This window comes from Cygnus atratus, chromosome 2, assembly GCF_013377495.2.
Source record: "Cygnus atratus isolate AKBS03 ecotype Queensland, Australia chromosome 2, CAtr_DNAZoo_HiC_assembly, whole genome shotgun sequence".
NCBI classification, from domain to species: domain Eukaryota; kingdom Metazoa; phylum Chordata; class Aves; order Anseriformes; family Anatidae; genus Cygnus; species Cygnus atratus.
In genome coordinates, this window is record NC_066363.1 from 22,521,592 (window position 1) to 22,547,509 (window position 25,918).

The 25,918-nt window shown below is 40.2% G+C and overlaps 1 protein-coding gene across 1 annotated transcript in view; it reads left to right on the plus strand.

The window, feature by feature from the left end:
- FAM171A1 (family with sequence similarity 171 member A1) overlaps nucleotides 1–25,918 on the plus strand; it is an 88,796-nt gene that overhangs the window by 45,043 nt on the left and 17,835 nt on the right. The window contains exons 2-5 of the mRNA XM_035545507.2: nucleotides 5,668–5,895; nucleotides 11,528–11,620; nucleotides 17,061–17,219; nucleotides 22,265–22,441. Coding sequence (XP_035401400.1) covers nucleotides 5,668–5,895; nucleotides 11,528–11,620; nucleotides 17,061–17,219; nucleotides 22,265–22,441 — 657 coding nt within the window. The remainder of the gene's footprint in view (nucleotides 1–5,667; nucleotides 5,896–11,527; nucleotides 11,621–17,060; nucleotides 17,220–22,264; nucleotides 22,442–25,918) is intronic.

Sequence of the window (25,918 nt, forward strand, 5' to 3'; positions counted from 1 at the left end):
GATAAGTGGTAACGGCTGCCTGTGTCAGCCTGCTCCCAAAAGAGATCATCTGTCCAGCAGACGTCAGAGGGAGTCTGCCTGACAGAGGGGTGTGTGCACAGAAACCAAATTGCAAGATTGGGACCTAAATAAGATTGTAATCTTTGATTCCCAAATGCTGTCATCGCTTTTCTCTGTTTATTTCAGTATGTGACATCTGACAGTGTGCCATCACTAAGATCACTCGGGATTTTTCTTCCTATATAACGTTACTGGCTTATTTGAAAAACAACAACAGCAACAACAATGAAAAACAGTGTTTTTCACTTTTTAGGAGTTTGTTTATAGTTGAGGGTACTGCAATATCAGTTCAGTTCTTAAGGAAGCCGTTTCCAAACTGGGAGTTCACGGTGATCTAAAGAGGGGCTGGGGGTCCAAGAAGTGGGATTGCAACTGCAGAAACAGTTGTCTTTAAGGTTGCTTGTATTTCAGAGGAGGCAGCATGGTTCATAGAGCAGATGGCACAGGAGGGATTGCTCAGAGAAAGTTTAGACTTAGTAAAATCTAAAAAATCAGATTAAGTAGACAGATGGGATTCTAGATTGGAATGCTAGCATGCTAGGGGTTTTTTGGTCTTTTTTTATTTCACTTTCCCAAATGATAACCTTGGAGATGCTGGTTTTCTTTATATAGCTGACAATACATTTGGAACTAGAAAACTGGGAGTTACTCTTAAGCAGCTGTTTTCACTGTAACTAGTAGTTTTGGTTTGCTCTCATTTGAAAAAACAAATAAGATGTGATTGCTGAAGGAAGACAAAGGAATATAAATATAAGAAAATAAATTTAGGTTAGAGTTTCTTGCTTGACCATACAGATACAGCAGCCTTGATCTTTTAATGGAATTTAACCCCGTTTTTTCTGTATTCCACCTTAACTGTTATTCCAAGTTTGCTTTGGGATTCTTGAAGGCAGTGCTGCAGGGTTTTCCAGGTGCCTTACATTTTTTAATGAATTTAAGTGGCCCATTCCTGGCTGCACTGTTAGACAGGGACAGACATTCTTCTTGCCCACCCAGACAGGGTATCTTCACTAGCGGCCTACCTTCTGGAAATGAGTAGTTAACACGACTAGCTTTTGCCTTGGACATGAAACACTGCTGTAAGAACGTAATGGCAGGACACGCGTGCATTGCTGGTGCAGACGATTACTCTGGCTCTACCTGTGTGAGCCTGAGTGGCACTGAGAGCCGACAGGGAACCACATGCATGCTCAGGTCCAAAAGAGTTGGATTCACTGGTCAGGAGCCACGTATGTTGGGCAGAGCTATCAGCTATCAGCAGGTCCAGAGAAGGGCCAAGAAGGTGGTCAGAGGGCTGGAGCACCCCTCCTATGAACACAGGATGAGGGAGTTGGGGTTGCTCAGCCTGGAGAAGAGAAGGCTCTGGGGAGACCTCATTGCGGCCTTCCAGTACCTAAAGGGGGCCTACAGGAAAGTTGGGGAGGGACTCTTTGCCAGGGATTGTAGTGATAGGAAAAGGGGGAATGGCTTTAAAGTAAAAGATGTTAGATTTAGATTAGATATTAGGAAGAAATTTTTCACTCAGAGGGTGGTGAGGCCCTGGCACAGGCTGCCCAGAGAAGCTGTGGATGCCCCATCCCTGGAGGTGTTCAAGGCCAGGCTGGATGGGGCTTTGGGCAACCTGGTCTGGTGGGAGGTGTCCCTGCCCATGGCAGGGCGTTGGAACTGGGTGATCTTTAAGGTCCCTTCCAACCCAAACCATTCTGTGATTCTACAATGCTGTGGCAGAATGAAGCTCACTCTTCTTAGCAGTCTGTGTTCTCTGAGTTCATCTTCCATGGTAATTTCAGATCCCTGCCTCCATTGTGTTTCTTGCTTCCTGTACATGTCCTTCTTTGAGTCCATGTGTCTTTAATTCTGTCAGAGCTCCTTGCTGTGGTATTCTGTAAAACTCAAGAATAATGTATGCTTTATCCCCACTGTTTTGTTGAGAGCACCAACTGAAAAGTTTGCCAGATATTTTAAAGGACTTTATTCCTTAGCTAATAATGAGTCTTCTAAGCAGCTTTTTTTAATTAAATACTTCTTTTAGTATAGCTAATGTTTCAGTCTAAGACCTCCATACTAATTTGAGGTCAGACTGATCATGGATCATTTGCTGTCCTTATTTTGCTTGCTTCTTTCCCTTTTGCATGCCTCCTCTTCTTTAAGAAAAAGTGCCTGAATATCTCATCACAGTTCTGAAGCTTACTGTATAGTTGTAAGTTTTCGTGGTAATCCTGCTTTATAGATTGTTCTTATCACTGCCTCTGTTTGAAAGCGGGTTTTCTTCAACAATTTCTTTCCAGTTTAAAGCTTGTGGTCATTCTATTGCTGTGGAAATTGGTGCGATAATGCAGTTTTGCGTTCATGACTTCACTGCTGCATTAGATAAAAAGAAAAAGTAGCTGCTGTGTGGGAAAAAGCCCTGATTTAAGCAAGTTGTGTACATTTCACACATATGTCAGTGAAGATAATACATGAAAAGAATGTAGAGTTATTCAAGCTGCTAGGATTTTCTCTCTCTTCTTAGGGGAAAAAAAAATCTAAATATTAAAAAAAAAAAGGAGGAGAAGTAGCCCCAGTGATCTAGTGGCAGTCCCAGTCTTTTGCCTTTCAAGAAGTCAGTCGTCCAGCTTAGGTTATGGCCTTCATCATTTCAGTTTGGAAAGAGCATTTTGGAGACCCTCATCCTTCCTTAGCAAAATGAGATGGATGCAGGCAGAAGTCTGTATATAAGGAGCTACAGGGTGAGGGATAAATGGATTTCTTCCTAGAGATACCCATGGCTAGCTCTCTTCTCTGAGAGAGTGTGGTGGATTTATGTACGCAGGTAAATTTGTGTACTTTGATCTATCAGTCTTCATCACTTGATCAATTTTAGTATTATTCTCTATCCTAGAATTTTGTGTGTCTGTAAGGAATTAAATATGCTTAATACTTGCATTATTTTCTAGTCCTCTTCCTTGATTACTATTTAATGTATCAGAGCTCATTGGTTCCTTGTTTTGTGATTGTTTCAGAAAAGGCTAACTTACATGTTAGGGAGATTGTTAACCACAGTGTTCAGCTCTTCTTCTTTCCTTGCTTTTCTTTTAATGCATGACCCATTATTCTTAGCCACATCTGTTCTTCAACATTGTTTGCTAGGCAGTTCAAAGTGGGAACATTAACAGCGTAGCTATCTGGCTTTAGATCTAAGTATGTTGTCCCTGCACATTCGGAAAATAAAAACTTACATTGCTCTTTGTCCTAACATTTGTAAATACATGTACAGTTTGTAAATACGTGAATACATATTCATTTCTCCTTTGATGAACATGGCTTCCTTTCATATGCACAAGATTTCACAAGTTACTTGTTAGTCAAAGCAAGGTTTCAAAGGACATGTTCTATACGTGTGCACCAGAGTGTATGTATGCTGTTTTTTCAATATATGTTGTTTTCTTTCACTACTAAATGCAAAACTGGGAAAAAGTCCAGAATCTTTAATAGCTAGAATGTATTTCATGCTGATCCCCTCCAAATTGGCATTCTTCATTGCCAAGTTCTAAAGCGAGGGCTGTGATGATGATGAATTTCTCTAATGGGATTTTTGTTCAGGGCTGCCTGATATTTATATTTTTGTACTCTGGGATTCAGACAGAAGGTCTCTGCTTATAAAAGGGCCCAGTATCTTTCTAGCTGAAATGCCTTTAGGAAAGAGGTGCTGATATTTTGAAGGGTTGTATTAGATCATGATGTCCTTTTTTAAATTTTATATTGTCATGATGTTTCTTAGCTTACTCAGTTGTGACATCTCACTACTGAAATTCACAACAGGTTTTGTTAAGCTCTTTGTTGTTCTTCTTGGTGTTATGTCTTGGTGGTTCAGTGCTTATATATATGAAAATAATTTCCGAATATCCTAATAGGCAGTATTAATATAATAGAACTGTATCCCCAATTCTGTTCCATAGAAACTAATGTGTTGTTTTTAAATACATATGAAAATGAGGTCACTCTCTCTTTTCTGGGCAGCACATGAAGAAATGAGTTGCACATGGAGTATGAACATCTTGTTTGTTAGTGGCTGCGTTTCCCTGACACAAAAAAAGGGATTTTGCAAAACGTTGTCTACCACCTTGTGGAAAGAACTAAGCTGAGGGAGGGGAGTTCATGCAAGAATAAGAGAATTTCCAAAGGTGAGGGCAAGAACAAGAGAAATTTGAGAGTGGGAGAGAAGAGAAAAAGGAGGTAGGTTCTCATTTAGGAGAATGAGGGGACCATAAAGGAAAAAATCCAAGGAGTGGTTTGGTTGAGGCATTGGACTGCTGCTGGGTCTTTTCAACGCAGCATTGCATTTAAGTCATAGCTATTGAAGAACGGCAACAGCTGCTACTTCAGAGCATGAGGCAGAGGAACTATTGTAGGGACAGAAAAATATCATCGATATAGAGGCATGCCTTTCCGAGGGACTGTCTTGCACAAGCCACTCCGCTTTATGTAACAAAAGCCTTGTGACACGATGCATGGTTTAGTCATAGGAGTGGACAAATATTGCGCATCTGGAAACATTTAAACAAGTAATTAGTTTCTGGAAAAAGGGCACATTACTCAAGTAAGATGTAGTCCATTGTGTTGGCTTCTGACTATGTGTCTGCAATATGTATGATTCTCCTACTGGCTTAACAATCGCTTTTTCACTGCTTACACTCAGTGGTTGTATATGGGGAGGGGTAATTCACTTGTGTTGGGAGTGACAAGCAGATATCACTAGGTGCTGTGACATTTTGGCCCCTTTGGAAAAAGGGCAAGTGAACAGGGAGCCGGGGAGTGGGAGGTGTTTCTCTCTTGTTCACTGCTAGCACTCTGCATCCCACCTGGTCGTGCCCTGCTTTGAGGGCAAGGATCTGATCCTGGGAGGTTTCACTGACATGGGTAGATGTCATCAGAGATGTCTAGTGCCACCTGGGGCAGTCTTTCCCACGAGGGTTCAAGATCTCTGGCTATATCACAGCCCGCTTTATTCCTAGGCTCCCCTCACTCCTCATCACAGCAAATGTCCTCTGTTCCTCTGCTGCACAGAGAGAGAAATGTCTCTGGGAAGGGGTGAGGGAGCACGAGCCACTAACAGCCGTGCCCTCTCCCCACTGCTGGTGGGCTGGCTCTCTGGGGAGCAGGCTGGCCAGAGCAGAGGCACAGCAAGCTGAGGGCCTTACAGAGGGGTGCTGTACCATCTGTGCCTAATATGTGACATTATATAGCATGTGCGTATAGAGTTATGATGCTACCATGAGACTGACGTGTTGCCCATCAATTGAATATTGCCTGCCACTGGTGATACGCTGCCCAGCTGTGTATGGGCAGCATGGGCCTCCACAGGTAGGGTTAGCCAGTTGGACAGTAAATTGGGGCCAGAGCAAGTGGTCTGCCTTGTGACAGAAGCTGCAGCGTCTCGCTTGAAAGAGCAGCCACCTGAGATGGTGAATAGCAGGCCAGGAAAACAGGTTTTACCTGGCACCAACGTGTGCGAGGTCAGCGCTGAGCCCTGCGTCTTCGTGGTCGTTGGCGTGCTGGTGCTTCCTAACTGCTGCCTCCTGCAGAAGCTTTTCCGGTGGTAATCACTGTGGTTGTTTGTCATTACAGAAGTAACGCTGAAGGTCCATGTAAGCGATGCCAGCACACATCAGCCAGTAACTGAAGCCTTCATTGAGATTTTTACCAACCAGATCTCCATTGCATCTGGAACCTCAGGAGCAGATGGCACTGCCTTCCTCAAGTTTCAGTATAAGTTGGGCAATCAGCTGATAGTGACTGCTAGTAAACATGCATATGTGCCAAATTCTGCACCATGGAAACCTGTAAGATTGCCTGGTAAGAGACCTTTATTTTTGTTCTGAGGTAAGATTTTGCGTCTAAAAGAAGTTACACAATTTTATATGATATATTTTAATGCTTGCAATCCTTGGTGGGAGGAAGAACATCTGTGCGTTTCAGAAGTGCAAGGTTCCTTCCTCAGCTAAGCTATGGCATCAGGGCTGTGCAGAGATTCGCTCTCCTCCTGCCTGTCCTTGATACAGTGCTGCGTCAGTTTTTGAACAACTGTTGGTACTCTTACAGCTCCACAGAACATACAGATCTACTCCAGATCTTTTTCTTTATGGGAACTCTGTTTTCAAATGCTCTCTTTCAGCATCTGTGATGTACTAGTTCTTTTCTCTCCTAAGGTATAGCAACAGCTGTTACATTATAGGCCAGCCCTGGCCTTCCAGTTCTTGGCCATGTCTCATGGGACAGTCTAAATCTGCAGTTGTTATCCAGTTGTAAAGACTTTCTAACATAATTAGCATGGTTAGTTTCTTCAACAGGCAAACAATTACAGTAATACTTGCGTGCAATTTCTTATCTGAATGCTTCAACATTTTGTGGAAAGTAGGAGCTGTTACATTAGTTGTACAGGAGGGGAAACTGAGTCCTGAAGACTACTTCTGTACTGCTAAACCGAACAGGTCGAGGGTGGCTTTTTGACCTTGAAACATGACAACTAGATGAAGGTCACATCCCTCAGCTTTCATCTGCCTTTCCTCTAGTCCCCAGTCACAATTAGGGTCCAAGCAGTTTGGGAGTGGTCTCAGACCTGTGTTACATCCAGAGCATACCTGGGCATCAGCTTGGGTTTGGTAATTAGCCCAGGTCAATTCCATGCCAAGTGTTAAATGCAATAATATTTAAAATAGTGTAAGTGATCACAGGGCAGTGTTCGGTCCCATGCTCTGACTCTGCTTTATTTATTAATATGAACACAGTGAATGGGAACATGTGTCTTGCCTCAAGTTCAAGCAGCAAATCTGTGTTTGGACTGGGTAAACAGTTCGAATTTCTTCAAACCCAGAATAATGCTCTACGTATTTCAACATGCCGCTTACTTGCTTGCGTTTGCTTGCTTCAGAAAAGAGAGACTGACTTCTTCAATGTTTCCACTACCGTACTCTGCTATGTTCTCTGTCTACTTAATGAACCTATAGGGAAGAGCAAGGCTGTTAGGAGCATAATGAACGAATAAGAAGCAACTGGAATGAGCTGCAGCACAGAAGGGTTCAAGTAAATAAAAGGAAACAATTCTGTACAGCAACAGTAGCTGAAGATTGGAACAGGTTGCCCAGAAAGGTTGTGATATCTCCACCTTTAAAGATATTCTGAACTGAACTGGACAACCCCATGCATGGCTGAAGCAGGTGACCTCCAGAGCTCCCTACTAACCTTAATTATGCTATGATTGTAGTTGGAAACTTCCTTGATGTTTTTTTTTCTATTTAAATATGATGAAGTGCAGCTTCCTCAGCATACTTAACATACTTCCTTAAGATACGATCATAAATGATTAGAGCATGCATTAACCTTTCCTTGCCCTGTGTCTCATATATTTCCTACTCATGCCCTAGATCTTTTGAATGCTGTATATTCTTCCATGGGCCTGGAGTTTGTTCAGTTAGGGTTTTTTGTTTGTTGCTTTTCCTTAAACATTGATTTTGAGGGAAGGGAATTAAATATAGTATTATTGTTTTGGTAAGTCATTGAAGTTTAAAGAGCAGTAATTCTATACAGTTTCCACAAAATCTTTCTATCTACAGCTGAAATCTGAGCTTTACTCAGAAAATAGATTCCTTTCACCTTTAATCTTCCCCACTGAAATTGGTAGATCATTTCCTATTGATTTAATTGGGAGTAGAATCCTTTCTTTTGCTTTCCATGCTGTGAACTTAATCCTTTCTTTGATTAAAGAAACAACAAGTTACAACTTGATCCATCTCATGTAGATTTAACAGGTTTGTTCTTTGAATTACTCCTTAAAAGGGCCCTGACATAATTCAGACCCAAAATACTTAGGCTGTTATTTTTTTTATTAAGCTCCGATGCCTATCGTATTTTAAAAACTTACAAAGATCCATTTGTATTTAAATGTCCCCCTTGTGGCGCTTGTAACCAGCACAATGTAGAAGTTTTGAAAACTATGAGTTTTCTTCTTGCTTTTGGTTTTAATCTGAGTTGAATGGTGGGGAATAGGCAGCATATTTAGATCTTGTTTCTGCAGTGTACACCCTTACAGCAGGATCTTCATTTCCTGAAAACGCCATTTAAAAGTACTAGTATTTGTCATTCCACAGACCAGATATGCCATTCTGAGCAGAGTTCCACCCATGCCAGTGGTTTAAACTCATGTGCCATCCTGTATGCTGTGGTAAATGAAGTATGGACAGATTATTTCCACCACCTCAATGTGGAAATGATAACCACAAGCGGGAATAGCTTTGAAAGCTGTAGGGTGATAATGTTGAAAGCACTGTAACAAGACTTTGCCGAGGGGTCAGGATTCTTCCATCAGAGGCAATATGCATTAGTTGTAACGTTATGCTGAAAGGCTGTGCAGCCACTGATCTCGTGATATTATTGTAGTAGCTTTAAGAACCAAGCATTAAGGATTTTCTGTTCTCATAATTCAGCAGAAATCAACTTCTCTCATATCAGCCAAAATGATTACTAGCTCTTTACCACTTAAGCAGGAGGATTATTTATTTACATAGTGATAAATGGTAGGAGGAAAAGATTAAGATCTCTTTTTCCATTAAACTATTTATCAGCAGAGCCATGGCTCCACTTATTAACAGTTCATTAATTTAACATCACTTGACTTGTTGAAGTGTTCATGATGCTTCCATGTGTACTCATCTATTTGTTCTTGGCTACACATCAATTTTACTTTGTAAATAGTTTGAAAGAAAATAAAATTTCAACTGTTAGTCCATATTTAGGAGGACATTTAGGGGAGAGTGAAGTTACTGAGTAGCCCAGTTCAGACTGGGTGGTAACATCAGCCAAAGGAAACCATGGGGAAAGGTGGTTCTAGGAGCAGTTCTAGGAACTTGCTGTGTTTCTGGTGGGGAAGATCTCACCTGGGAAGCAGTGGCTCTGCGGAAGACATGAGTCATGGTGGATGAATGGTTGAGAACAAGCTCACGATGCAGCACTGCAGCAAGAGGGAATAATCTGTAAAACAAAAACTGAGAAGACCGGGTGTACCATCTCAGCACTTCTTCTTGGTATGGCCACTCTGAGAAATGTGTGTCTAGTTCTGGATCTGCAATTCAAGAAGAATGTTTAAAACTGCAGTGGTATATGGAATGATTAAAAGATTGGAAAATATGGCTTACAGAGAAAGACTTAAAAATGCTTAATTTATTTTGTTCACCATCGGAAAAATCATGGGGTAATTTGATCATAGTCCATCAATGCCTGCATAGAGAATAGGAAATCAGTAAGAGAATTCTTCTGTCTAGTGGACTTGGGTTGTAAAGATGATCAATAAATTTCGACAGGTAAAAAGACAGTTTAGCAGTCATCGTAATTTGTTCCTAGAATGCTGATGTTGTGGTGTACTCTTCACCACTGGACACCTTTGAAGGAAAAATGGATTGCTTTTCTACAACATGTTTTCTAGTTTAAGTGCAGCAATTGCATCTGAAGCAGTAATTAATTCAGAGAAGGCTGGAGCAAGACTAGATCTTGAAAACATGATTTTTTTTTAAAGTACAATATGCAGTCTTATTTCAAACATCTATATTAGAATTAGAATAGTTCAGTTGGAAGGGAACTTCAAAGAACATCAAGTCCAACTTGCAGACCCCTTCAGGGCTGACCACAAGCTGAAGCGTGTCACCGAGGGCATTGTCCAAATGTACCTTGAGCACTGACAGGCACGGGGCACCATCTGCCTCTCCAGAAAGCCTGTCCCAATGCGTGACCACCCTCGTGGCACTGACATTTCTCCTCACGCCGAGCCTGGCCCTCCCCTGGCGCAGCTCTGTGCCCTTCTGCACCCTGCCATCGCTCACCGGGGAGCAGAGGCCGGCACCTCCCTCTGCGCCTCCCCTCCTTGGGAGGCTGCCCAGAGCCATGAGGCCGCCTCTCGGCCTCCTCTTCTCCATACCAGACAGCCCAGGTGTCCCCAGCCTCTCCCCACAGCACAGGCCTTCCAGCCCTCTTACAGCTTTGGTGCCCTCCTCTGGATGCTGTCAAGACCCTGAACATCTTTTTATATTGTGAACTGCACACAATATTCAAGGTGGGGCCGCACCACGCTCAGTGCAGCAGGAGGGAGGATCACCTCTTCTGGCCGGCTGGCTGTGCTGTGCTCAGGGCACTCCAAAATGGGGTTTGCCCTCCTGGCTGCCAGGGCACGCTGCTGGCTCACGCTGTGCCTGCTGTCACCGGCACCCCCAGGTCCCTTTCTGCTGAGCTGCTCCCCAGCCACTCGTCGCCCACCCTGGGCCTGGGCCTGGCATCGCTCCGTCCCAGCTGCAGCACCCGGCATTTACCCTTGTTGAATTCCATGCCATTGATCTCTTGTATAAAGTAATGCACGTTAATTAAGAGGAAATTTAAAAAGCACCAGAAAATCAGAAGACCTTGTGCTGTACTTCTGTTAATCAGTTCTGGAAATGTTTTCATCAGCTTGTAGTCACTTCAGAGCGGGACAGGCACTTTCCAGGTGCAGATGCAGGATAGTGCCCAGGTATCAAAAATGCCTCGTCTGCATTAACTTCCTTCTCTCCTTCTGTCCTTGAAAGGCACGCAAGAAGTGCCGCGGATGTAACTCCTATTTTCATGGGTACATATTTTGATGGATGCAGGAATCAGGTGTTCTCAGTGGCTAATTCTGTGCATATTTCTTGTCTCCTGGGTCTGAAAAGCTTGGCATGATATTATGTCATATTTTTCACTTTCCAGATATGTGTGCATACATAACCTCCCAACACCCACCCCCACACCTACGCACCCACCCCCTTTAAGGAATGTCTGTGTCCAGTGGCAGAGGAAGCCTTTCAACACAGATTTCTTGCAATAAAGCCATTTATTTGTCCTCTTCCATACCACATGGTAGATTGACACTAGTTCTGCTATATGTAGAGGTTCTGTAGTGTAGGTGGTGACTCAGTAAGGACATGCTGTATTTTAAAGCAAATTATTCAGGCTTATTCACCATACTTTGCATTTCTGTATGACTTTTTATGTAAGCATCTCAAAAGTATAAGTTAAGTTTCATTAAAATCTTTCTGAGGTAAGAAGTGTAAGCATTTCACGTAAGAAATAATTCAGTCAGACTGAGTTAGTGTTTCACTCATCTTTATGTAATGACAAGTCTTTCTGTGGAGCTGGGAACTATAACCTGAAACCCTGCTTTCCGCTGTACCCTTCTGTACTTGGACCTACTGTGCATGACTTTATCGAGAATCAAAGTGTAGAACATACTGTTTAGTTCAATAATAATTACCCTGGCAATTTGATTATTTGGTTTAGAAAATGCATGCAGTTTCTCTCCCATATATAACATGTTTTTAATAGTTTTGGTTGCCTATATTTGCAAAAATAAAGAAGTAAGTTCTGTTGTTGTTGGGTTATGTTTCTGAGCATTCAAGTATATCCCACTTAAACCAATTATCTTCTACAGTCTTCTCTTCACTGAGTCTTGGCCTTCTTCCTGAACGCTCAGCTACTCTAATGGTCTATGATGATGTAGTCCAAATAGTCTCAGGATTTCAAGGTAAGCTGATTTTTGGAAGTTGGAATTGAAACCTAAATGATATATCAAACAAGAAAAAGCTGCCAGCCTCATACATTCTGAACTCTATAGTGTGGGTGAGACTAGTATTTCATATGGAATTCTTGTGAGTTCCCTACAGAATGTTCCTCTCTGGGATGGCTTTACTGAATTGATTAATAGTGAAATTCATCCCTAACTGCTGTGACTAGGGAATTCAAGTTACTTGGTAATAAACAAGTTTGAACTTTAGTGTGCCATTTGAGAGCTAGAGATTAAATTTCTTTTGCTATCTGTTAGATGTTAGATCATCTAACCTCCTCTAATCATCCTACAGTACATTTTCTGATGTTCTTACTGTCTAAGAATTTTCTCTAATTTTATTTTTTTCTTGCTTGCCTCCTACTGTGAATGCTAGAAGCATAGAAAAATTGAAAATACCTCATATGTGCATTGATAATATATAAACTTGCTTTTCTTAATTAATTCCTCTGGACCCCTTAGCAGACTGCCTCCAAGCCCACATGCTACAGTGAAACCCACTGTATTAGAAGAATATAATCTAAGAACCCCTTTTCATAAGGCCAAACACAGAAGTAAAAGAAACTGTAGTATCAGTCCAATGAATATGCTGTGTTTTCTGAATTGCACAGCAGAAAATCAACATGTTCATCTAGCAGGGATCTGACCTAACTTAGCCCAGCTGATCTGATATGCTGAGGTAAGTCTGCTAACAAAAGAACAGAACTTCCTGAAGATACCTCAATGAGACAAAACAAAGGGTCATCCTTCCTGTGAGCACTCTACATAAACTGTCTTATTCACATCCATTATCAATACCATCATTTTAAACTCTAGCAGATAATAATAAACAAGGGAATAGTACCTTCAATAACACTGCAAGATAACCTTGTTTTATCTGAGGGAATATAATTCAATTATGCCTTCCTAACATCTTTCTTTATGGTTAGAAACCATCCAGACACAATAGGCTTTTCATTAATGAGAGCACTAGATAGGACTGAAGCTGGAAAAGCACTAAACAAATTACATAGCTGATGGAACGCTCAGAAGGAGCTAGAGGACAACACAGCTGTGATACATAAATTCTGCAGCTTGAGAGCTGACATTAGATAATGGGGTAAATTAGATGGACAGTGGACTGTGTTAAATCACAAGGGATTCCATTGGACAAAACATGAAACATTGTTTACCAACAGTATTCTTCTAACATTATATAGTAAGTACTCGTATTCTTATGCAAATGTGCTACTATTACACAATTCACTTAAAAGAATTCTTTTTTTTTTTACAGCTTCCTTTCTTAAAAAAAAAATAAGCAGGGACATTTAAGGGCTAGGGAGACATTTAATAGCCAAGTGAGACTCTTAAATATTTTCCATGTAATCTTGCTCCCTTGGATGAGTTGATCAAGGGTGTTCCTATATATTAGAATAATGTAACTGATTCTGCTGGTATAGCAGGGAAAGAAAATAAAGAAAGCAAATGTTACCCAGAGTACTCTAAGAGTTGGAATTTGAACTCTCATTCTTGCACAGTAAAAACTATTTTATGGGACCAACCCACACTCCTTTTCTTGGGAATTGTCTTGTGATGAAACCTAAATGAAAGACAGCTTAGACATTGTACCAGTGTTTGAATGGAACCTCTCTAATCTTGATCCAAAATCCTTGTGACCTAGTTTTTCTCTGTTACTTCTCCAATTTATTTCCTAGTTACTTCAAGCTGCTGCAAAATAGTTGATCAGGAGTTACCTTAATGCAAAAAGGAGAGCAAAACAGAACTTACTATACTAGGCACAGACTGGGAACACTGGTGTTTGAAGCGCCAGTCAAAGGAAAAGAAAGGCATGTCTAGTACAGTAAGTTACCAGTTGCTTTTGAATACTTAAGGAAGCAAGCAACGTGTTATGCAATTCAGGAGTTTGTGTGAGTTGATGCAGCCAACTTCATTTTCATGATGGTGTTACGTCCATTGCTGCATCCTGTCAGTAACTGTGAGAGTCAGAGCTTGCCAGCTCAGCCCCTGGGTCATTTAAGTTATTTAATACCAGCACAGTGATGAGCTGAACTTCTGCATTCAGTGCTTGGGAACTGTATCGGTACCTTCTGTCTTTCTTTGCCATACAGGCAATGGGAGCATGAACTGATTATATTTCAGATGTTACTTCACATAGATTGAAGCTAAACTGTTGGTGTGGTGCCACGTGTCACACATCCATCGTGGCAGGAGATGCCTTACAGGAACTCCTTGAGAAGCGCACTGGCAAATGGAAAATGACAGCATTTAAATCATAGTTGGTATGTTGACAAGAGGATGCCTAAAGAAGACAAGATTGGTGCTAAAAGTCCTTTCCCTTATGTCACTCACCAAAATGGAGAGAGCTCACGTGCCAATTTTATAGTAGAGTGTATTGGTTTTAATTTTGTTTTTATAAGTCAAAACTAGGTATCTTCAATAATAAAAGCAGTAATACTAATCTACTCCCAGTGATAAGGGTTGACTTGTTGAAAAATACTCCAAGAATCTGGTGAGCACAAATCTATCCATTTGACCACTTCTGATTCCCTCAACAAGTCTATTCCCAAACGTAAGCCCTAAAGTGCTCTATGACTTCAGCTAAAGGAGTACATCGGTTTATCTTCTAGCAAGGTGGGGAAAGAATGCAGAAGCATTGATAGCATCCTCTCTCACAAGCCTTTCACTAGTTGCTCCTGATCATCTCCCCCTTAGGGGTCCCTTGCTGGGTTAGGGGAGAACCAACCAAGGAGCTGAACGGAGGCTCACAGTGAACAGCAGCTTTCAGGTGACTTTCCCACTGCTGAGCTTTCATGCCATCAGCAGTGCAGTTGGGAGGACAAAAGGTGGTTTTCTTTACAGAGCTGAGGTTAATTCCTATGAGCATCCCCAGTGGGGAGACGGGGACGTTCCTGGACAGAGAGGGAGGACAGCATGTGGCAGCGCAGCTTGAGGGAAAAACAGCATTACTGATGTAAAGAAAGTCCTACCTGAACAGTCTTCACTGGGTGTGCATTCACTTTAATGCCCAAATTTCCAAACACATACTAATGAATTAAGCATCTGAGAGGTAAATGTTTCTCTTCCTATTTTAAGAGAGAGGAAGAGCAAGATACAAAGGATGAGTAGCTTGCCTGAGGTCCTGGACTTGACCTCTTAAAAGGAAACCGGATTCCTTGGGGCATTTCAATATCAAGGAGTTTTGTTAATCTAGGATGTGAATTAAGTAGTTATTCTGTACCAATTATTTGTATTTATATGCACAGGCTAGCTACGCAGGAAGCTGTTTCTGAGTAGCTTCCGCCTTAAAATTTGCATCCAAATTTATTCCTGTGCAGGTTTCCTGTCAGGTTTGGGACTTAGCCATGGGAACATTTTGCATTGTCTGTAGGGTTCAAGAAATAGAGGTTTGCTTTTTGACTTTTTCTCCCTGTGTAGTTATGATTTGGCAGCTCATGGCTCTCTAAGTGCTACTAAATAATCCTTTTTTAATAGAATGCTCCAGAACCTACCCATAAATTGCTGTGTTAATGGATTCAACAACAGTTATTTTGTTTTTAATTCTTAATTACTTGGATCTTCAGAAATACAATGCCAATTCTCGGCAACTTGAATAATTCATCTTAATCAGATATTTAGTCAGCAGAAAATCCTACAATTTTATATTGAACTGATAGTGATAATCTTAATACTATTTTTACTGTTGTGTTTTTTGCTGTTTTGTTACTGTGGATGCATATCCATATGGGACATATGAACCCACACAGCAGTGCAGTCAGAGATTTGTGAGTGTTTGAACAGATGTGTCCCTGAGGTGCAGCAAACTATTACGATATTGTAAAGCACTAGGGAGATGAGTCTTTCCCAAGTTCATTTCAGTCAATTTATTTAGTCTTTTATATTGTTTTCCATTTACACCTAGAAATTGGCTGAGAGAGGTTTCTTCCCATTTCACAGGTGTGCTGTTTAATGACTGTCTTAAACATTTAAGAATACTGCTAGCCTTGAGATCCTGCTGTAAATACTTCAAAGTTTCAGAAATTTAAGAAAAAAAGAAAAAAAAAGCTTATTCTTGCAGAATTACTAAGGAAATGACAGCTAAACAGATAAACAACAATCAGCATTTTGAATACACTTGCCTGACTATTTGACAATTTTTGTTGGCCAATACAATGCTTGTTCTGTTTTCTCATAGCTAGAGCTCCTGCTAGAAGATAATTCAAGAAAAGATGCCAGTCTTCTGGTTAATGACATTGTCAGTTGTAACATTTAAGAGATGAGTCAAGCTCTTTAATCTTCATCTCAGTGAAATTACAGACAACCTGAAGCTGCTGCTTTTTTTAGGAAAAGAAGCAAAACTGTTCTGAGTTGACATCTTTGAACCACATAGTCAAATACAAATTAAGGAAAGAACTGCTTGCCTCTTGATTTTAAGCTGTGAGGGGAGTGTGCAATGAGTATTCAACAAGAGCTTTGGAGAACACAATAGATTCTGATTTAAAAATTAATTTGCATGTAGCGCACAAACTTGCAGATGGAGTCTTGCTGTGTGTTGCTAAACAGTATTAATGGTGAGCATCCATTGAAAAAGACTATTGACTTTATAATCCAGGATTTAAATGAGAGATGAAATGAAATAGTACATGATACAGTCTTAAATCATGTTACAGTAAGACCCTTCAATTAACACCTAGTGATCCTGAAAAAATGCTAAAACTATACAAGATGGAGGAAAAAAGAGGAATTACATGCCAGGTAATCTGGTTCTGCTTAGATGTGTACTTTGCATGGGAAAGTATGGAAACTGTTTTCACCCAAGCTTTGTCAAGTGAATCTTTTCATCCAGTGGTTTAAATAAAAACTGACTGTTAGTAGTAGAGACAGTTAAGATAGCCAGAGCTATGTAAAAATACAGTGTGGAAAGTACCCGAGTTAATTGGGACTAGAATTGTAGTTTCTTAGAACAACACTTTAAAGAGTGCAAACTAAATTTAACTTTCTATATCAAAAGAAACAAAATGTAAACAAAAATGATGAACAGGATACTTTTCTGAGCTTTCAGATGCGCTACCTCTGAATTTGATTTTAATTTCAGTGACATTCATTGAAAGAAGCATGTAATTAAATTTGAAGTGATCCTGGCAAATAATGTAGTCAGAAAAGATTCTGACATTAGATGCTTTAACAATTTTGCTCGGTAGTGCTTCTAGAAAAACAATAGCAATTGCAAAACAAATATAAAACTAGTGTTCTTCCTCCATGTGCGCAATAGCATTCTGATATCTCTGTCCTTCTCAAGTTATTTTAATTTGTAATGAAAATAACTGTATATATGCTTCCATAAATGTGAACTCCTAAATATTCTGGCCACATTGGATATAAAGACACTTTTAATTTTTTTTAGGTGCACGGACTCAGCCTCAAGTTCACTTTCAGAGAAGATCTGTGAAATTACCAGAGAACACTAGCTACAGTGATTTGACAGCATATCTAACAGCAGCCAGTTCACCCTGGGAAGTGGACAGTTTCCCTTATTTGCAGGGATTAGATGGAAATGGAACAGGTAACCCACCACTTTGGTTTTGCTCTGATTTCAAATCAGTCAAGGTACCAACTCTTGACCATATTGTTTTTTCCATCCCTGTTCCAACAGAATGTAAATAACATTATATGTTCAGCTGCCCTATCATAATGCTGTTCTAATGAGCAGTTTTCACTTGGCAGAATTCTTATGGTATTGACATCAGCTGGTTCTCCTGCTGATAATCATAGTTAAAGGGGAATCAGTCTTTAAATTAATGCAGAGAGCAAGGGCCCTCCTAAATGGGACCACTGAATAGCAAAGATGAAGACTCCTTGGCCTTGGAAGAATAGAAAAGTTTCTTATACCTGTAGTTTTGAACTAAGTCTCCAAATATGTCATTTTGCATGTGCACAAACAAAAACAGAGATCAATGTGAAGGGGCAAAAGAGAATTTAAATTGAGAATGCAATAAAGTTTCTTGTTGATTTTTTATCTAAAAATATGTATATCAAGTATATAATACTCTGTTGTATTAAATCTAGATTCAACAGAAGCAAAATTCAGCAAAATTCTTCTTGCACCAAAGGGAAAACACAACTAGTGTTAAATTCAAAGCCATAATGCAATTTATGACTGCAACTGCCTGTTACTCTTCTTCCACTTCTCATTTAGTCTGAAATAATTGGTGTTGTGTAGGCTAGAGAGAAATAAATGAATTGGACGTAGAAGGCTTAAAATGCTTAAAATGTTGCAAAAAGAACAACATGTTCTCTGTGTCTGTATTGGCTTAGAAAGAAAGCAGTGGACTTGCAGTGCAGCAAAAGAGATAGAGATTAGTGATTAGGAAAACCTGCTGTAGTGTAGGTCATTCAAGCTATAGAATCAGTTGCTTGAGGGTGTTGGACTGAATTAGAAAATCACCTGTCAGGATGGCACAGGCATAGCTGCTTTGAAGCAGGCTAAATAACCCCTTGAGGTCCCTCCTTGCTGTTTCTCAGGATACATTTACTTGTGATGTTTTGATCTAGGTGACTTTGAATGCTAGGTCATGTGAGTAAAGGGTATGTGACTGAGCCTTCTAGTTCTTCCTTGGAGTTGGGGGGAGCAGGAACTAGCAAAATAAACTTCCCTTTCCTTTGTACATATCTGAATATCTCCTTTTTTATTACAATTAGAAATGTGTCAGCTACCTTACTCCAACCCTTCTGTCTGCTTCAGTGAATACATCTTATCCTATCCCTTTATCTGTCATTTCCCCATTCTCATCTTCAACCTTCAGTTTTCTCTGGCTGTTTGTACTCAAACACCGTCTAATATCTCTTATCTCCTTCTAAAATGAAGGGACATACCTATCACATTCGTCTGTCTGTGTACTTCCTAATCTCCTTTATTTTTATCTCTAAACCCACTAAACAAATTGTTGACAATGTGCGGGGAATTCCTCTCTCCCGGTGCTTTTCTCAGTGCTCTGCAAACCAGCTTCCCACACTTGCATTTATTTAGTGGCATTTTGGCAAGGCCTGTTTTCACATGATCACCACTCACAGGAACTACACAAGTAGGACATCATCTTCCTCCTGTTTTACCTCCTAGCCTCCTACGAAACAGATGAATGCACCCTTCGTTTTTTTAGTCTTCTGTATGCTAGCATGCACAGGCTACGAAGGGATCTTTTCTGTTTGAGCATGGGTGTCCTGGATCTGACCTTTGTTAACCTTCAATTAAAAGAGTGTGCCAAAAGATCAAAATGATTTGCAAAGAAATGATTTCTAAGAGACTGAGACGAGTCTTGTCTTCTGAATATTGTAGTATCTAGTATGGTAGAATATAAACTATGAATACATTATATTCATATATGCATAATGGAATAGGGGAAATGCATTCTATTTTTAGAAGAAGTTTCTCCTGCTGTGGAAACATTAAACTTCAAAATCTTAACCTTGGATTGACTTCATTTTCTTCAGCTGTGAGTGACTTGATGAAGATTTCACCTGAAAAACTTCTGAAGGAATAAAAAATGAGATCAGCACCTGGGGATTAAAAAGAAAAGAAGAAACATATGTATAAATTTTAGAATTCTTAAGCAACTTTGCTGCCTCTCCACCCACCTATTACTCTACTGGTCTTTCACAGATTATTTATAGGTCTGTGGACTTCAAGAGAGGTCCTCCTATTTAAATCATTTCAGTTCTCTGGCTCATTTTTATCCAGTGACTTTGCAGTTACTTTAACTAAAACATATTCTCTATGAATTCAACAGTTTTTATTTTGTTTTGTAAGATCCTAAATGGATGTTGAAGTAGTAACATGGACCAGTGGAGATTCATTGCATGAATCAGCATGTTCCAAACATAAAAGTTCAAACAATTTTGCTGCAAGTAGTGATAAGCCTGTATAGTGTTAGCTTATTGTTTGTATTAGTCACCACTTGGAAAACAGTAGGATGGTTTCACAAAATATCCTTTTAACCAATCTAAACAAAACTTTCCATTGTCTGCAGGGATGGACCAAGCTGCCTAATAATCGTTACTCCTGCTGTTTTTGTAGGCTGTTTCCTTTTCATGAAGAGTCAAGTCTAAGTCACAGTGGATTTTCCTCTGATTTTTTTTTTAGAGCTCTTTACAGGTCACCAGATGTCAAAAATGGAAATAAATAAATGAAAGCTGACATTTATTGAAGTCCATTCCCATTTAATTTGTGCATGTGCTTTTCAGTTGTATAGCATGTGAGAGTTTCATAAGCATTGATTTTAATTTACCTTCACAACTGAAAGGAGACAAACGTATCTTTTTAATGAGCATTTACATACTGTACAAGATGGCAAACTGAAGGGTTTTTTTTTTCTTCTTGCCAGAGATCAGTAGATTTCAGAAAGTTCTTTGTCTTCTAATCTAACTTCAACCCAGTACTGAGCAAAGTGTCAGTGCTCCTAAAGTAAGAAAGATGTGAGCAGTGTTCATCATTAGGATGCCTCTTTTGGGGCTAGATATGCATTTTTTTGCAGATATTGAAAGCAGATATGCTGTATCGAGACAGGAATGAAAGCAAAATTTGAACACTTCAATATCTAAAAATAAGTAAAATATAATTTAATCGTAGATATTGATCTAAATGTTTCTCAAATCAGAAATTACACTTTTTGTTGTGAGGAATTTGGATATGCCAGAAAGGGATCAGCTCGTGGTGCTTAGCAAGAGGAATTTATTTCTCTGATACCAGCCGGTTCTCCGGCTTAGTGGCCCAACTCCAGTGACTCGGGGACAGGCATCAATCAAACAGAAGTTACAGGTACATGGGAGAGGCAGGGGACGGAGTGATCATGAATAAACAACGTTCCCCACCAGTTCCCTCCTCTCTTTCTGCTTCATATCCTAAAGCTGTAGGGGTGTGATACCATGCACCATTGGAGCCTGTAATATAAAGGCTTGGGTAGGCCGGCAGCTTTCCCCTGCTCCCAATTTGAATTCTTAAACCTTATTTTCTGTTTGTTTTTTTGTTTGTTTGTTAGTTTTTCCTTTCTGTTACCTGTGTGGCTCTCTTACATGGCCATCTTTAGTGCTTCTGTTTTCTCAGCACTTTAATCCCTCTGCAGGACATGCCCCTGCCCCTCAGTTTGTGGGAGATCAAAGCCAAGTGTGTGCCCTTGTGTGTGCTTTCATCCGTCCTTGGCCTGTCAGCTGGGGAACAGCAACACTCTCCTTGAAATGTGGGAAAAACGTGCGTCAAAGTAGATGCTGTTGTAAACAAGCCACATGGAGAGTTACTTGTGGTTATTTCGCATGTCCTCAGTTTGGCACCTCTTGCAAAATTCAAAGAATTTAAAGTTCTTAGGAGTTTTGAGGAGTTCTGTCTTTTTTTTTTCCCTCTGTCACCCCCGCTCCTCCTGCCCTTTCCTGGTGGTGTCTGTACTTTGGTGAGCAGACTGTCCCTGTGAGGCACTGAGTTTCACAGAGGCCATTCCTTGACACCTAGGAGACATCATAAAGGTCTTAATACCATTGTCCAGCACTCCCTCTGTTGTCTTGAATGGATTTGCCCTAATGAAGACTGGCACCAAGATACTACATATTCCTGGGGACTGCTTGTTGCGACTTGGTGTAGCTGACGGGCACACCACTTGGGTGAAAATGTGCTTTCACAGGCAGTTAGTGCAGATATCGGGCAACAGGATTACAGGAAGGGTGTAATCTCTCTCTGCCAACCAGGCATCCCAGCCAGGCTCCTTTTCTTGCATGCAGTGATTAGCCCCGCAGCAGAATTAGCAGCTGCACAACCACCAGGGCCAGCACAAAGGTGAAGGCAGGGCAGCTGCTTTTAGCAGCAGTGTGGACCCAGGTGGGCTCAAGCCCCTCGCAAAACTGGAAGGTCCATGTCTTCAGTTTAGACTTCTGCAGGTATTGCTTTGAGCTCCAGATCTTCTTGGTTTTAAGCAGTACCTGAAACTTTTTTCCTGAATACCTGAATACATCTTCCTTATTTTTCTGTCATTGATTCATTTGGTTTACCTAGCTGAAGGGTTATACCATTTTTTTAAACCACATTGTCGTGAAGTATTGCCCATTGGCATATAGTTTAAACATACAGAATACTAATAATCTTGCATAGATAAGATAATACTATCTATCAGTTTAGCTTGGTTGATTTCAGTGGAAGACCAAACAAAACATATTGTGGCACTTTTAAACATGAGCAATCCTGTGTGCAGTGTCATTGCATGTTTGGGTGTTGATTATAATGCAGGATTATACAACCAAAGTCTTGTGTGAGGTGGTGGGTTTTTGTCTTTTTTTTTTTTTTTTTACCACTATTATGGCTGTGATTCCTGTATTAGTTTAAAATGAATGAAGGTGCAAAAATATGTGCAGGAGAAATTGCATTGTATTTTTCTTGTCTTCACTATTTTTAACTTACTTAATTTTGGAAAATTCCAAAATATATACATCTTGGTGAATTTTGTAATGTAAGGAAGATTAATACTACCTTCCCTTGAAATGTCAGTCCAGTGCTGTGGTGTTGAACCACATGAGCGGGTCTTAAACTTCAGGAAAGTCTGTAGTCATAATATTCGTTCATTCTCTTGGTAGGAAACAGCACTAGGTATGACCTCACCCCTGTCACTGCGGTCAGCGTTCACCTTCTCAACAGAGATGGGACTCCAATCCCAGTGAATGGCCCCATCTATGTAACAGTGCCTCTGCCAACAAACAGCAACTTGAAGCACAATGCACACGTTCCAGCATGGAGGTTTGACCAAAAATTCGGTAGGTAACATTTAACTGTGCTTCCTTAGATGGCTTCATTTATCTGAAAATAATGTCTCACTGCATTTATTATGTTATATATTGAAGTCTTCACTGGCGTGTGCAGAAAGAGGTTTTCTGTCTAAAAGGAGAGAAGACAGAGTTTTATTATTCAGGTAATATGTACTATATATGTAAATATACTCAAGTAGCAAGTCGTGCCACTTCCAGACAAAAATCTTTTGTAAATGTAATATTTTACAATTATTAAATATTTTACGTAAAGCTATTTTGAGAGGATTTCAGCCAGAGACTGAGAAACAGACGTATCAGCTGCAGCATTGAAGTGGAAGTCTGGAGAAATGGAAACTAGCCTTATCTCTGCCACCAGTCAGCTATTTGACCTTTGGTCCATCTCTTTTCTCTGTGGCTCGGTTTCCTGTCTGACAGATAGGAAACATAATACTGACTCCTTTTGTAAATCACTTTGAGGTTGACTAATACCATCAAGAAAGTACGTGTAGATGATTTTAAAAAAAAGTCATGAAATATTTTGAAAGGACAAAAAGCCTAATTAACATAATCTGTAAAATGCTCTCCATTTTTAACATTGCAGAATAACTTTTGCTGTTGTGAGCAGGATTTCTCCAGAAATCTGTGTTACAGGCTCTCTGTTTTTTTGATGTAGGGGTTCTTTTTGTCTTTTTGGTTTGGTCTGGTTGTTTTTTTTATTGATTTGTTTTGTTTTCATTGCTAGCTGGTATATCATGCTGGCCTTCTTTATACCTTCAAAGTGTAAAGAATTAAGGGTATAAGTCTTGTCCTGGTGATTCTACTTCAGTTATTCCATTGTACCCTCTGAAGTATACACCAGATGGCTGCTAAGAAAAAGAAGTCAAGGAAGAAGAATGGAAGGTGAGAAAAGCGGAGGCTGTGAGATAGAGAGAAAGGAGCCAGAGATGTAGATCATTATAGACAATCAGTGGAGCTTTGTCCCTGCAAGGCAAAAGTTTTGAGCCAGTTTATGATCACATCCAGAAGTCGAACTAGCCTGAAACCACTATGTTGGGGGAAGGGGAGGGGGAGGAGAGAGGTGAAGGGGGAAGTAGTGTTTTTGCTTCCTTCCTGCCTCTGTTTGCTGAAAAAGGCCATTTTTTTTTCTTTTTCAAATAGCATTCCTGCTAAATCTTTTGTCAGGAATTGGATGTATTAGAGAGTACAGCAGTAGGATTTAATAAAGAGTAGTTTTGAACACAGTACAAAATTGAACAGTAGAAGAAACGTGTGATGATGGATTCAGGGTTTCCCTTAACTGGGGAAATGTTGGTTTTCTTGTGGTGTCCCTAACAGTAAGTTTTACTTATTTCTGCGTGACACTGATTTTGATTTGTGATTCTAGAGAGTATTTTGTTTTCCCTTGTTCAAGAAAAGGCTGGTAAGACTGGCTCACGTTTGCTTTCTCCACAAGAAGCAGTCCATCCCTAATCCTTCCTGTCAGCTGTGTTACAACCGTAACATGCCTCACTGCTAGTTACTCACTGCTAGTAAAATGGCTCTGATTTTGATTATGGAGCTTTCTCATTTATGGCCAAATTTCCATGCCCCTTTGGTGGGGCCTCAAAAGCTCTCTCTTACTATGGAAGATGTATTTTTACTGTTGCATATAAAAAGCTAGTTACACTATTACGTGCAGTATATGTTAGTATAGATAAATATGGGCTCATTAATTAGTGCTGCAGCTTGAGGCTCCAAATCTTGAGACAAGTTCAACCTTGTTTGCTTCATGACAAACTGCTGGAGCACTTGTGGTGTTATGAGGAGAAGGCATGAGGACTACTAAACAAAAAGTGTTTTTTGTCAGGGCTCTTGACTTTACAAAGCCATGGAGAGGAAGGTATTGAAGACATTATGCTTAGGCTCCAGCTCACACTTCAGCTGAAGTAAGCATCTTACCATGCAGCCGAAGACATTGAACAAAGACTCATTTAAGCCCCGACTGCAGCATGCCAGTTCTAGCAGAATTTTGGCCACATCCCAACCAATTTAAATTAGAGCAGCCTAATTTAATAAGTAGAGCAGCTACTCTATCTTTTGCGGGCTACATTAGCACCCTAAGGGCTGTCAACCTAGCCATATGTAGCGCGAACACGGTGGTACCCTGTCATTCCCCGTGCCTGTTGTGCTTGGAATCTGAAGGGAGGAGGATGGATGATAACTGGGATGGCTCCATGCTGGAGAAATGTTTACCAGGCAAGTAAGTTGGTGTAACATTTGCATTGCCGGATCTGTGCCTTCTCAGGCTAAGCCCTCCAACCTCATTATTCTGATTTTGTCTTTCATTTCAGAAGCTGTTTTTTCAGTGTTAATTATGTTGTGGTCTCTCCTTAATAGATTTTCAGTGGCTTAAATTTTCACACTTGTATCTGAAAATTGAGTAAATGCCAGAGATGGAAAACTGTGAATGTATTACCAGGCAATAATGCAGTGCTTCTCTCCAGCGTATTTGCAGTACAGTGGGCGCTTGTTCATTCAAGCCATTGTTTTTGTTCAGAATCCATGTGGTTGTCATCATTACTGTAGGAAGTGTAATTTCTGCTCTAAAAAGCAGAAAAACTTTTTCACTTTTAGGGGAGGGAGTGGAGAAGGGACAGAAATACTAAAAATGTATTTCAATTCTTAGAATCGCATACGTTCTGCTGAGGTCATGATGTACTGATACAAACCCAGTGGCATCTGACTGGAAGTGCAGAGATTTTCATAGTTTCTACAGAAATTATGCATATTTGCATATTACAGCAGCCAAAAATAATTAATGGCTTCTTAGGATGTTTACCATAAACAGTCTGTATTTTTGTTGCCACAGTTTCTGTCTTTGAGGAAGAACTGGCGAGAGAAGGGGGAGAAGCAGCATAGTTTGCTTAAGGCTGAGGGTAGCTCCACTGACACTGATGAAACAGACAGCCAGAAAAAGCAGGCTGACATCAAAATAAGACAATCTGCTGCATCTAGGTTATATTGTTACAAACGAGATGTTTCATTACAAAACAAACTTATTGCCTTGTGTGCATGGTGAACAAATTAAAGCAGTAATACCTTTGTGAAAAATTAATGAAATGAAGAGCATCTAACTATGCTCTGGAGAAGTTTTAGGACAAATGAATGCATCCAACCTTGTTCTTGTGCTGGAGATACTCTGCCACCTTTCTCTGCAGCAATTCTTAGTGTTGGTAATAGGCACAGGTGCATTGATGTTGTGGAGACATACAGTAAAATGCAATTTCATCAGTCTGCACTGTTGATATACCTGTATCTCTCTTGGATTTCATGCACCATTGAAAGAGTGCTTATATCTCATAAGTTTTGAACATAAGAGATATGGATTTTCATTTTTATAATCAGGATCGCTTAGTGATTTTTGTTTTGTTTTGTTTTGTTTTTCTATTTTCTAAGTCCTGTCTTATTTCCCTCCAAACTCTGAAGTGGTTGAAAACTTTTCAT